This window comes from Rousettus aegyptiacus, unplaced genomic scaffold (genome assembly GCF_014176215.1).
Source record: "Rousettus aegyptiacus isolate mRouAeg1 unplaced genomic scaffold, mRouAeg1.p scaffold_m13_p_14, whole genome shotgun sequence".
Lineage (NCBI taxonomy): Eukaryota > Metazoa > Chordata > Mammalia > Chiroptera > Pteropodidae > Rousettus > Rousettus aegyptiacus.
This window is the reverse complement of record NW_023416289.1, coordinates 26,765,129-26,779,548: the sequence shown is the minus strand read 5'-3', so window position 1 is coordinate 26,779,548 and position 14,420 is coordinate 26,765,129. Positions and strand designations below refer to the sequence as shown.

At 44.1% G+C, this 14,420-nt stretch overlaps 1 protein-coding gene across 1 annotated transcript in view; it reads right to left on the bottom strand.

Moving 5' to 3' along the window:
• Window positions 1-14,420, bottom strand: part of ATP2C2 (ATPase secretory pathway Ca2+ transporting 2) — a 66,690-nt gene that overhangs the window by 15,171 nt on the left and 37,099 nt on the right. The window contains exons 8-14 of the mRNA XM_016165925.2: window positions 11,262-11,411; window positions 11,105-11,173; window positions 10,707-10,782; window positions 6,957-7,023; window positions 1,452-1,576; window positions 1,206-1,303; window positions 236-337 (exon numbers count right to left, since the gene is read on the bottom strand). Of these exons, the coding sequence (XP_016021411.2) occupies window positions 236-337; window positions 1,206-1,303; window positions 1,452-1,576; window positions 6,957-7,023; window positions 10,707-10,782; window positions 11,105-11,173; window positions 11,262-11,411 (687 nt within the window). The remainder of the gene's footprint in view (window positions 1-235; window positions 338-1,205; window positions 1,304-1,451; window positions 1,577-6,956; window positions 7,024-10,706; window positions 10,783-11,104; window positions 11,174-11,261; window positions 11,412-14,420) is intronic.

Here is a 14,420-nt window from a genome sequence, read left to right as displayed (position 1 = left end):
CCTTCTCTGTGCAGTGGCTCTAGAGCCTTCCCGGTAGGCAGGGAGGCGCACGAAGGGTTCTGGTTCTCTTCCATCTGATGTTTCCATCTGTTTTAGGGCCACTGGGACAACCTGACCCCTGGGGTATGGCTTATAGCCACCAAGAACCAGTGAGTCCAACAACTGTTTCTCTGAGAGAATTCCCATCAGCTCGGTTTTTAACGCCCATTTCTACTGTGGTGCTTTTGGCACTTACCTCCACTAGCTTCCCCACTGAGATGTTGGAAAACTCCTTAATGACTTCCTTTGATGGTAAAAGACATACTTTCCCTTGGCCGTTATACCCAACTCCACTGACCTGTAGGGCAAAGAGACGGAAAGGGTGTCATCAAGCATCAAAAATACACCCCTTGTCCCTGGTTAATCTACAATCTCTTTTCTGGGGATCCAGCCCAAGGACAAAATCCTAGCCAAAATAAGGCTTCAAGCATGAAGATATTCCCTGCAGGACTATGTATGAATCAGAATACCTCACTAAGTGCCTTGTGTCAGTAAATTGCAATAATTTTGGTCAATGGGATATTCTGCAGCCAGTAAAAATTATGATTACGAAAGCTAAGAGTGCTTATGTTCTAGAACAAGGGTAGGCAGACTTTTTCTCATAGAGCCAGAGAGCAAATATTTTAGCCTTTGCAGCCCATGCAATCTCTGTCACGGCAACTCAGCTTCGCTGTTGTGGCTTGAAAGGAGCCGTCGACAACATGGAAACAGAAGGGCGTGGCAGCGTGATGACAAAACTTTATTTACAAAAACAGTCACTGGCTCATGGGCTGTCATTGCTGACCCCTTGGTGTGGAGCATTTTGTGAAAAAAAGCAGCGAGATACAAAGTCACACATTCAGGGAGCTTACGACCTTGCCACACGCACAGGAGAGAGAGTCAGAACCACAAATGGACTAATCGTGGTGAGAGTATGGAGAACTATTCTCTAGTTTTAAAATTTTATAATGCACTTATTATTAAAAGATAATAAAAAATAAAGATGGCTACCTTAAATCAGTCATGTTCCTTGCAGCTAGTGGTAACAAGGAATTTGTACGATATAACAAATTTGCACATCTGTTTTCTCCTTATTGATTTCTAGAAAACACTCTATCTCTCTAGGAAGAAAAGGGTGTGGAGGGCACACTTTTATCTCGCACCTTGTGAATTCACACGGAACTCACCTCGGCATGGAACCCATCAGACGTTACAAGTTGAGTGACAGTCATTTCATTGGCAGTCAGAGTCCCTGTCTTATCAGAACAGATGACATTGCAGCAACCTGGCACAAGAAAACATCAGAGTTTACAGGAAAAATCAGTCATCACCGCCAACTCGCAGGCTTATGACATACCTAGGTTGAATTAACACGGTACCAAAGCATCCATTCAATCCAATTTATAAGAATCCAACCAGTTGGAATCCCTCACCTAAAGTCTCCACAATTGGTAACTTCTTCACAATGACCTGCTTCTTGGCCATCCGCAGGACTCCCAGGACCAGCGTAACCATGACAACGATGGGCAGACCCTCTGGAATGGCGGCCACAGCCAGGCTGGATCGAAAGGCCACATAGGTCAGTCACCTTTAATATGCACTTAAGAATGATTTGAATTCCTACTGGGATGAGCAACACTTTTATCTGGTGAAGCTTTGTCCCCAAAGTCCCTGTTTTATTTTCTGCTCCCCATTCCATGATACACATGCCTCCTTCTTCAACATCCTTTGCTCTGAGCTCTCCCTTTGCAAAACCCTATTCTTAGGAAGGGAACTCATCTCTCAGACATCCACACTTTAGTGTGAATTAGTCTGGCAGTTGTTTTGCCTCTTTACGTGTATTTGCACTTAAATTGCTCTCATTTATTAGAGAGAAAAGTCTCTGGGCCCTAGGAAAGAAATTTCCAGAATCAGGCAATAAGTATGAAGTAAAATGTTTTGGTTCAAAGCATCCTCCCTTGAATTACACTTTTCATTGGCCTAATGGTTTAGACACTTCTGGTAAGACAGCCAGACGAGGAAATTAAAATGAAAGTAAAGTGACACAGCTATGCCTTTGCCTATTGTACCAGATCTGTTTTAGGGGATCCGCTCGCTTCTTTATTATTCCTCCAACTCTTCCTGTGCTGTGTGACTTCGCTCTCCCGTAGCCACAGTTGACTGGATTAGAGGAGAACGTGTGACTCAAGCTGAACCAATGAGCTTCTCTTTTTCAGGAATAGGAACTGGGATTGAGCACACACATCCCTTTCCTGTGGACAGTATGTCGATATGTGATAGGCTGGCAAGAAGGGACTCCTTCTGCCTCAACTTGGCTCCAGAACATTGGGGCTGACTGCTCCCCCATTCCACATTCCTGAGCGGGCCTGGCTAAGGGCTGGTTTATGACTTTCTGCTAACCTCGGGCTGCTGGGTGGGGGTGGCGGGGGACAGGTGGCTGGGATGAGCTCATGAGAGGGTGTTTTTGTGCAGGGCTGCACAGTGAGCATCATCATGCTTCACCCCACCATGGTTCACCCTCTGCACGAGAACATCCAGCAGAGTCCTGCAGGTGCTCAGTCAATATTTGCTGAATGAGTGAACCTATGGCAGGTGTTTAGACCCGTGCTGGCCCAGCACACAGTGAGTGCTCTACATGGCTTGGTTAATAATCACGAAGCCTGGCTGAGGATGCCCAATCAAGTGAATTTCATCCAATGTAAGACACTGCTGCTCGTGAAGGGCACCATTATCTTGTGTATCACTAAGAAAGAAACAAATACTGCCAATTAATCAACAGTACTTTATCACGTCACTTATAAGAAGTCTGACTTCAAAGAAGTTACAGTGTGAAAAAGGATGTGCATGTAAGAATCAAAGAAATGCAGTGCATGAATGATGGCCTTTCACCCAGGGACAATGGAGCATTCAGGGATGGTTATATAAGCCACGATTACTGAATTTCGTCAAGGGACTGTGTCCAGTTTCTATGGTGACGGCAAGAAAGCTTCCTTGGTTTTATGGCACAGGCTGACAAGACCAGCTAAGCAAACATTTGCGAAGGGTTGCGAGGGGAACTTTCCCACATGGTGTGGAAAGGGCGTTTTGGCATGTACCCGGAACTTCCATAATAAAAAACGAATCCACACACTAATAAAGATTAGACTAGGCCGTGAGAAGCAAGTATACCTTGGATCATCTTGTATTACGCAAGGCATAAAAATTAGGATACAGTGTTTAAAGAATAATTCTCATTTATTTTGGAGAATCTCTTCCTCGTTGACTATCCTGCCACTTCTATATTCTAATTCGGTGGTTCTGAGGGACTAATGCTGCTAAAAACTGAAAACCTTCATTCCTCTCAGCTGCAAGTTTACCAAGCATCAAGTGGGACAGGTAAGACGAAAGGGACCATTAGACAAGAAATGAGGAATAACCTTGGGGAGGTGGGGTGGAAATACACACGGGAACCTTTTTAATTTACCGGGAAATATTTAACTGTTTCTTTGGCTCATGGGACTTCCCATGGTTTATAAGATGGGAATGAAACATATTATTATTTCAGGGAGGTTCTTAAGCATTATGGCATCTGAGCACTCAGGCTTCTCTGTACCCCTGTCACCATCCCTGCCTCTGAAGGCTTAGTCACCTGAGCACCCTTTTCAGGGGTTCATCCTTCTTCCTTGGCCCTGCCTCTTGCTGGCACCACGACTGGGACGGTTTCTAGTCGAAGTCTCACTGCTCAGAATGGGCTTCCTGAGTGGGGGCATCAGCACCCCTGGGAGCTCGTTAGGAACACAGCATCTCGGGCCCCACCCAGAACCACTGAGTCTGGTCACCAGCAACCTGTGTTGCACGAGCTCTCCCAGGGATCCTGGGGTTATCAGGCTAAAGTCTGAGACCCCTTGCTCTGCACTGGTTCACTCCCCAGGACACTCTGCCCTGCCTCAAACTCCGCATTCCACAGCTCGGCCAGCCGCCCCTCCCCACGGCTTCCTCCTCCCTCTCATCTGTAACAAGCTATGGTTCGTGCTGACTGGTATCCTATCTTCTCAGAAGAGGAGAAGAGACACAGAGATGAATACAGAAATAGACACACGTAAAACAGGCCATGTGATCACAGAGATGGATTTGAGTGATGTGTTTACAATTCAAGAAACACCAAGGATTGCTGGCAAAACCAGAAGCTGGGATTAGAGGCCTAGAACAGACTCTCCCCCAGAGCCTTCGGAGAGAGCGCTGCCCTGCCCACACCTTGATCTCCGACACGGTGTACTGAACATGAGAAGGAATTCAGTGAAATAATACAATTAGATCATGTGGTCTGTATCACAGTTCTAACACAGAAGGGTAAATGGCCATTGAAAGCTCTGTAAACATGGTTTTTATGGTTGTCTTTATACTCCTCACGGCACCTAGCTTAGGATATGAAGTCAGGAAATCTCAATCCACATGAGATTATTACCTTGAACTTTCAGAACACTTTGGGCTGCGTGGTCTAGAGCTTAGCAAGCCCCTTCTCATGGCCACTAGCAGAATGCAATGAGGAGCCTGGCATGAAATCCAGCAATGACCTTATTTTCATAGTTCCAAAGAGTTTGTGGGGAGGGGGAAGCTCCAACTCTGGTATTAATCCATTTATTTTTAGATTATATAAAGTGAAACCCTAAAGATAATTAAGTGTTAAGCAGCTTTTCTTTTTATACTGAGAATTATCTTTTAAAGACGTCGGTTCATTTTAAAGGGAGGAGGTGGACTTTATTTTTTGGCTTGGAATTAGTCTCAGTTGGGGGTCTACTGAATGTCTGTCATTTGTATTGTTCTTTTGACATGTGTGTGTCTTATGTATTCTAACTGCATAGTATTATTTAAACCGACTCCACTTTTTTCTCTTAAGTATTTTTTTTTTCATGCTCCCAGGATTTGGGCATTAATTTTTGTTAAGTACACGGAAAGGCAAAGTGTCTAAAACCAAACAGACTTTCCCAATCTCCATTTACTCAAAAACCAGTTCCCGAACCACTTTTGTAATAGGACACACACCTTTCTGCATGCTGAGTTTGCTGACCTGCCCCTCGATTAATGCATAAAGTGAAGTGCGATTAAAAAAAACAAGACATTTGAGGATAATTAAAATAAATTAATTTAAAAAAAAAAAAAAGGTTGCAGATGAAGTAGAAGAAAGCGTAATACCCAGGAATAAATTGCCAAAACTTATCCTAGAGTGGAAACAAACAAACAAGGCATTTGGAATTGTTAAAGACCTGCATTTGAATCTATACTGTTGCTAATTGATGGATAATGGCGTTGTTCCTTCATTTATACATGGGCAAGCCTGAAAATGTACCAGAGACACATACGCCCAACCCTCGAAGCAAGGTTTTCCTGCCCATACTGGTCAGCACTGGGAAAGCACCCCCTACAACCTCCATGTCCCAGCACATACAAGGGTGCCCTGGTCCACTGCGAGGTGTGTCACTGTAATTTACTGTGATGAAGTTAAACCACGGGTGTTTGCACACAGTTTATTTTTTATACAGAAATCAGAAAGTCTCCAGGGATCCTACTGATAACAGCATTCTGAGCTATCTGCTCTGTGCCTTCTTTTGTTGTCTTGAGTTATAATTCACATACCATAAAATTCACCCTTTTAGTATAGTTAGTATGTTTTAATATATTTAGAATTACGTAGCCATCACCAAAATCAATTCTAGAACATTTTCGTCACCTCCAAAAGAACCCCCGTAACTCTTAGCAGTCACCCCTCCTTCCCGCCCCAGCCCCTGGAAACCACTACTCTATTTTCCATCTCTATGGATTTGCCTACTTTGGACACGTCATATAAATGAAGTTATATAACATGCGCCTGTCTGCGTCTGGTTTCCTTCACTCAGCATCATGTCTTCTAGGGCCACCGAGGTTGTCACCTGTGTCAGTGCTTCACTAGTTTTTGTGGCTGAATAATACCCCACGGTATGTTGTTTATCCATCATTAGTTGACGGGCTTGTTTACATTGTGGGTTTGATGTACTAAGTTTGTATTTTTGCGCACAGACATTTTTTCACATATTGCATAAAGCATCTTGCAAACAGCAACGACATTGGGGGTTGTCCTCTGGAAACCACGGACTTGATGTGACCTAGACATGTGCTGGACTCTCTGTGTCCTGGGTCACCAGCCAGTCTTCCACCAGGACGTACCCAGTTAGTGATAGTCCCTGGTACTCTGCCTCCCTCGGCTTGGCGAGAAGCTATGGAAAAGCTGGGTAATTCCAGCCACCGTACTGAGCCAGCTCCCTGCTCATCTCTGTGCCATCCCAAGTGTGGGATGGTCACATGTTAGAATCGCCATGTAGCCGAAGGACAGGTTCCCTGGGCTTTAAGTCAAGGACCATGATTCCCAGTCCTACCATCAGCTATGTGGCTTTGGTGACATGTCCTCTGTCCTCTCCTATAGCCTCCTTCATAAAACAAGGACCTAGACTGAGCTCCAAAGGAATAACAGGAACATGCACTGTGTGCTCCACACTGTCGTAGGCAGGATGAGTTAGCATGATCAAGAACATGCTACCTCATCTCATCCTCATCATAATTCCAGGAGGGGCTATGTCATCATTCCCATTTTACAGAGGAGAAAACTGAGGCATAGAAAGTTCACAGAGCTAGCGAGTGGTAACCAGAATTTAACCCTAGGCAGGCTGACTCTGGAATCCATACTCTGAGTCAGAAAGATCCAAACCCATGAGTAAAAGAGTGATGGGAACAGGAACTCCAAATTCTATGCTTTCATTTGCTTTGCAAGCGTTCACTGGGCACTCCCACCTGTCAGACAACATGATATTGGGAGACTGCGGCTTTGGGGTGAGGAGGATGCATCTTCCCCATACCATTCCTGCTCCCCAATCTCCCCGCCTTGTGTTGCTGCCATGATGAGTGGGGGGAAAGCACAGCACCCTTACCTGACCCCAATCGTGAACATGCTGAGAAGGTGCTTCCCTTGAAGCCAGCCAGTGAGCATGATTACGCCTGGGAAAGAGACCAGAAACAAGTTTGTGCACACTCACACACACACATACATTCTCCCACATCCGAAGGCATGAAGGCATTTCAAAATGATTTCCTTAAAGAGTCTATAGGAATGTAGACACAGGACAATGATTAATAACCTCAAGGACTTATAACCATTCCTTTTAAAGGAAGATACCGTCATACCTACAAAAAAGAATGGTTTTACTTTTTCAGGAAAGGATCAAGCCAGAACAAGTAAAGAAAGAAACAACTAGTTTATTTTGGGCTATTTGTAAATATTTTCAGATTATTCCAAACGTTCCCATGCGCTATGTCTCCAGGACAACCCCCGAGGTGTCTGATGTGGCAGACCACAGCTGCTCCCATGATGGACAGATGGGCCGCTGTTTCTTAAATATTTTATTCCGCTGTGTTCGTGATTAAATACATTCCCTTTTCCATTTTTTTCCCCTTCGTCAATCATTTACCCAGTGTTTGCTAAACAACAGGCACTGTGCAGGGCTCGAGGCACACGGAGAAGGTCAGGAGTGGACCCTCAAAGGCAGAGAAGTGGCACAAGCCACTCTGGAACCCATGAAAGTTCACGAGATGTTCTGGCAATGGGGAAAAGTTCTGGGGCCACTAGGAGTGGCCTCGGTTTGCTCAGCTGTAAAGTGGACATAATGATCATGCCTTCCTTAAGGAGTCGTTTCAGGATTTAAGATGTGACACCCAAGTGCATAGCATGGCTCCTGGCCCACAGACAACTCCCAGTTGTTAACTGCTGTTGCCATTATTATGGGAAGTGGGAAGGTGAGTGGAGTTGTTTTTGACACACCTTGGAGGATTTGCTAAAGATTGTCAGCTTTCTTCCTCAGAAACAAGGAGCCAGGGCAAGTTATATGCTGATTAGTAGTGCTGGGGGAGGGGACAGTGTGTCACAAGCTCTGATTCATTAGGGGTTTTTTTTTCCCCCCTACACTATAATTAGCTGCATAACTCAGTAGTCAAATGAAATCTTAGCTGGAACCCAAATGAACCCAGATGCAAAAGATTGGAAGGAGGAAGCTCTGTAAGAAATTAAGGGTGGGGTGGTGAGCCGGGAGCCCCAACAACCAGGACCCACCTCCACCCTGCTACATCCCTCAGACCTTGCTGCAGAAGGCTGCAACTTGCTCATAGGAGCTCACACAAGTAGATTTGTGCACACCTCTAAAATCCAAGTTTGGTAATTTCACATTGGTAGCTTGAAATCGACAATGCTGAGAGTATTTACACCACAGATATTGGCAAACGCAACTTGTCCCCGGAAAATCATTGTTAAACTTTTATCAGCACACCACTGCTTCCCTGCATCTCCCACTCAGGTACTTAGGGATCCACGGAACCCAGTTTCAAAACTCCCGCTCTTTTAAAATAGTCCTTGAAATATTTATTATAAGGTAAGAGGTCTGAGTGGTATTGTGGTCTGGTCATGAACACACGAATTTAACTAAGTTCTAATTTAACTGAGGAATAATGGCTTATACAAGGTAATGCCCTTGCAGGACTCCTGACTTGGAACTTATCTTTTTTTTATGAACAAATTTCACCTTGTGGAAAGGGCTGTTCTATTTGACAGCGCCTTAAAGCATATCTACTTGATTGTTCTCGGGGCAACTGGGGTAGGAAAAGCAGTACTCATTACAGTCTCCTTCTGGTCACCCCAATTGTTAGAGCACATGTTGGAAAACTTTGTTTATAATAGGCCGGACGGTAAATGGTTTTGGCTTTGTGGGCCATAGAATCTTTGTTGCAACTCAATTCTGCCACCTTAGCATGAATACAGCCATAGATAATATGCGAATGGGTGTGGCTGTGTTCCAGTTAAATGTTATTTATGAACACTGAAATGTGAATTTGAATTTGAATTGAAACTTGACTTTTATATACTTTCAATGTTATGAAATATTATTCTTTTGTTTGTTCCCCCCCCCCAATCATTTAAAAATGTAAAAATTCTTTGCTTGTGGGTCATACAAAAATAGGTAGTGAACCCAATTTGGACTGGGAGTCAGATTCTAATCCCCGTTTTAGAATGCATTAGAGGCCTCTGGGCATTCTAGTCTGTCCTGATGCCTGATCAAAATGCAATTCCAAGGACAGCAAATGAATGGTGATTCACAGCCACTTTCCCACCCTGTGTCCATGACAGACACCACTAATCCATCAAAGTAGGGTGAAGAGGAGAGAAGAGGGCATAGAGCTACTGAAAAACAGAAAATCTAGTGATTCAGCAAACTCTGAGCCATAAATCCAAAGCTGAAATTCGGAAAGGAGACTAGACATTAGAATGTTGGGGAGGGGTGGCCAGGGAGGGGAAAGAGAGGTCTGTCCCCAGCACAACAGAATTGAGAGCCCTGACTCCAGCACACATCCTCAACCACTTTGCTAAATTTATCACCTCCTACAAGCTGTAGAGCAGTGGGAGATACCTTTCATGCCTTTCCCCTTTCTTCTGCCTGAAATGCCCAATCCTCTATTTTTTTACTTGGCAAACGCATCCTACAAGACCCAGTTTGGTATCACCTCTTCCTTGGAACCTTCTGCTTTCTTTACATGACATGTTTTTTCAGGTGTCTCTCCTCTATTTGCCTGAGGCTCTTTGAAGGGTAGACATTGTGTTTTACTCATCTTGGTGGACTCAGAACCTATCACAGGGCATAGTGTGTCACGAAACACTCACTTAATGAATCCATGCAATCTGGGTGTCCAAAGGCACAACACTGCTATTAGGAGGGACAGTGGTTTCTACCGAGAACTTTCTCTGGCTCCACTGTTTTAGCCAGACTCACGAGTACTTCTTCTTGTCACTGCTTGTGCTTTGGGCAGTGGTTTTAATTTGCTTCTTTATTAATCTAATAACTCAACAAATGCTTAGAACCTACTATGGGCCAGGCTGGTCCTGAGGCTGGAAATGAAGGACACAGAATCAAATCCAGAGCTGGAGACAGCAGGAAGAAGCAGGTGAAGAGACCAAGGCAGCCCCACAAGAATGTTCAGGTGTAAGACTTGAATTTAGGTCTACAGCAGCATCACACTGATGCTGTTTTTGGTGTGTTACCAAAGACCATGAGGCACAAGCCCAGGTACAGCCTGCTTAGTGGCATAGAAATTTGGCTGGGCACATCACTAAACTACATTTCCCAATCTCCCTTGCAGTTAGGTAGGCCATGTAGCTCCATTCTGGTCAATTGAGCATAAGCAAAAGTGATGACTTCACTTCCTGGTCCATGCTTTAAAATTTCCCAAACAAGCCTCGGTGTTCTCTCTTTCTCTATCTATTGGCTGAATAGAATCGTGACCAGCCTCCAAGGATAAAGAGGAAAGGACAGCAATAATACAGTAGGAGCCTGGACCCCTGAGTCAGTGTGTGGAGGTGAGCTATCCAGGAAAGCCACTTGACCAAGAACATGGCCAGAAACCGTGATGTGAGCTGGAAATAAACCTTAAACATGTTAAGCTTTTATTATGCTAGTGCTGCTTGTTACAGCAGTTAGCCCGTTCTGACTAATACGGAAACCCTTCCTTGTTGTCAGAGTGTCCAATCCCAACCCCCGATCTTTACCCAGGTGAGCAGCAAGGTATTTGAGAAATGTCTGTGGCTGCTCAGGACAACTCTCTCTAATCCCCAGGGTGAATGCAGGAATCGTTTTACTCACCAATGATGCAGAATGAGAAAAGTGTCAGTTGTTTCCCCAAATTGTCCATGCTTTTTTGTAGAGGAGTTTTAGGCGTCTGAAAGAATGAGAACAGTGGATTTGTTAGATAAGATCCCAGTAGCAACCCGCAGCTTCTGCCTGGCTCTTTTATATTTTGAGCTGAGTGACAATTACACAGGGGTACACATATTTAAAAATTCATCAACTTTTTCATGTAAGATCATTGCATGCTGTTATTATAAGTTATATCTTAACAAAGATCCTAATAAATGTCTTAACATAAAAATAAAATTTAAAAAAGTATACTTGCATTATCCTCATTCCTAAGGAGTATCATTAGTCAAGAATAATCTCAAACTCCAGCTTATAAGAAAACCAAAGCCCCCACTGGCCCTTACCTCTTCAGCCTGCATCATCTTAAACACTTCTCCAAACTGAGACCTTTCCCCTGTTCCAATCACGACTCCCTATGTTCAGGAGAGAGAAGTGTGAGATTTGAGTCTGGAAGCCTACGGGTGAAGGAAGTCAAGGCTCACCGGGAACCCCAGGGCTTACCTGCCCCTTCCCGTATTGCACCAAAGTCCCCATGAAGACGATGTTTCTCAGGGTGGTGATGTCACCTTCGCCTATCAATGGGATGTCTGTCTTACTGCATGGCTCAGCTTCTCCTGTGAAACTGGACTCATCCACCAGGAGGTCTGTGACCTAGGGGACCAAAAGGAAAAGACAATGGAATCTACCCTCTCACCCTATAAACTGGTTTTAAAAGCACAGAGCAGTATCTAGCTCCTTAATGTCAACTGCCAATAGACAACAAACAAGAAACACATCAAAATCAAGGAACAAGTATCAGAATGTGGTCTCGGATGCCTTGAGAATCAGAAAAGCTTTGAATGTGCAGCCCCTCTAGAAAAACATAAAAGTCTCATACATTTTTTTAAATATTATTTAAAATTTTAATGTTTAAAAAAAATAGGTAATGGTTAATTTAGACTATACCTTTCAAAAGCACCTGTATCTTTCTCCTGACATTCCACATGCTGCTCACCTTGGAGATGCCCCTGTAATCTGTGTGTGTGAACATCACTGAGCCAGGTTATTCAATGACAGGCTAGGGTTATGTTAACACCAGAAACATGGACACAGATACACACATACAGGCATCAGAAAAAAGAGGGGGAGGTGCCAACATTTTTAGAATACCTATTATGCACCAAGTCATGTGCTGACCATGTCACAAAGCTTATATCTTAATCTTCATGCCTTCCATTAAAGATGCTATTATTTTATATTTGGGGAAACTGAGGCACAGAGAGTAACTTGCTCAAGGTTATACAGCTATATAGTGGCTGAGTAGAGGTTTGAAACAAGGCTCTGGTTCCAAAAACAGCACTCTTAACCATCTTCCAAATTGACCACACACCCAGTAGGTATCACTCAAAAGGTGAATCTCCTGTGGCCAGAACTATAACAGATACTGTTGAAGACATCAGGGTTCTAAGTTGGGCCCTCTCCCTTAGGACCTTGTTATCTGAACACCATCTTCCTATAAACTCATAAGAGAATTGATAGGCCTTTCTTAAACAGAAGCCTGAGATTTCTCTATGATTTCAAATTTTTTAAATTCAATAATAGACTTTTAAAAATATGTCCACTGAGACTGGGGTAACTTCTGGTTAAAATGACAGAGTAGATAAATGCTGTGCTTGCCCCATCCCACAACCATCTCAAAATTATAAACTAAACTACGGAATAACCTACATTGAGAATTTTCTGAAGTCTAGCTGAATAGAAATCCTATAACTAAAGTCATATAGAAGAAGCCACCTCAAGACTGGTAGGAGGGGTGGAGATGTGGAATGGGCCGGTACCACACTCACATGTGGTGGTTAAAAATTGAGCGGAATATCTTGGCTGTAGGAGTTGCCCCTGAGGAGCAAGGGGTACCAGCTCCACACCAAATTCCCCATCCCAGGGTTCCAGGACTGGAAAGAGGAGTCCTTATAACTTCTGGCTATAAAAACCAGTGGAGACTGTGCCTGAGTGAAACAGAGGGCAGCTAGAGTCCCAGGAATTCCTTGTAAAGGGCCCAAGCATGGACTCACTTGCTGACAGACTCACTCACTCGGAGCTCCAGCACTAAAGGAGCAGCTCGGATCTTTCTTCCAGATAGAAGTACAGGTAGAAGTCATTGTTCCTTTATTGAGCCCTCCTACCATCCAGCCTGAATGCACAAGTGAGTGCCATATGTGATTCTCCAACAACCTAGCCAATATCGTTCACCCTGCTCTCATGATTCCGAAACCCTGCTCCACCCAACTTATGGGCTCACTGAAGCCACTTCCAGTGTCTTTTCCATACAAACAGCTTGTCTTGGCTCATGCTGCAGATTTTCTAAACTCTCTCAAAGGTTCACAGACCCTAAACAAGCAGCATCCGGCCTTGGTAGGCCCCGTACCTCTTGCTAAGAAGCCCCACGCCCAGCACTAGCGGCGGCTGGCCTTGGTTTAAGCCTTGGCCTATGTCCCAGGCACCTCTAGCCCACCATAAGTCTGCAGGTCACTTTGTAGCTTATATCAAGTGACACCAGTAAGGGTACAGGCAATAGCTAAACTCGGCCTACACCAGAGCCCCTCCCAAGAGCCCCCAGAACCAATACACCAGGTGACCACACGAGAGCACCACCCAAACACCTGCATAAATGACACACCCAAAAGGCAGACTCAGCAGGCACCAGAAGCACACTAAAGGAAATCTTGCTCTTTAGGGTAAGCCCTTGCACAAGAGCTCCTCCACTGTAGTCATGGCCAGTACTCATAACCACTTAGCCTAAGGGTCAGTCCCTCCCACTGATGTGCCAACAGCTCAACTACAACAGGAGGGCGAAATGCAAGACACATAAGGGACACACCTGAAGCACCTGGCTCAGGTGACCAGGAAGACTATGTCACTGGGCCCCACAGAACACCTACTACATAAGGCCACTCTACCAAGATAAGGAGACAAGGTAGCTCTATCTAATACATAGAAACAGACAAAGGGAGGTAGCCAAAATGGGGAGACAAAGTAACATATCCCAAATGAAAGATCAGAACAAGGCTTAAGAGAAAGAACTAAACAAAATGGAGACAAGCAATCTCTAAGATTCAGAGTTCAAAACACTGGTTATAAGGATCCTCAATGATTTCAGTGAGAATGTCAACAAAGAGATAGGAAACATAAAAATGGAGATAGAAAACAACAAACAAACAAAAAAAACCAGTCAGAAACGAAGAATACAATATCTGAGATGGACAGTACAACGGTACATTTAGATGAAACAGAGGATCGTATTAGCAATTTGGAAGATAAGGTAGCAGAAAACACCCAATCAGAACAGCAAAAAGAATAAAAGCAAAAAAAAAAAAATGAGGATAGTTTAAGAGACCCCACGGACAACACCAAGTACCAACAATCATATCATAGGGATACCAGAAGAAGAAGAGAGAGAAAGAAATAATGATGAAAGACTTGCTTAACCTGGAGAAAGAAATAGACATACAAGCTAGGACGTACAGAGAATCCAAAATGAGATAAACTGAAATAGGCCCACACCAAGACGCATCATAATTAAAACACCAAAGGTTAAAGACAATCTTAAAGGCAGCAAGAGAAAAGCAATTAGTTATCTACAACGGCACTCCCATGAGGCTGTCAGCTGATTTCTCAACAGAA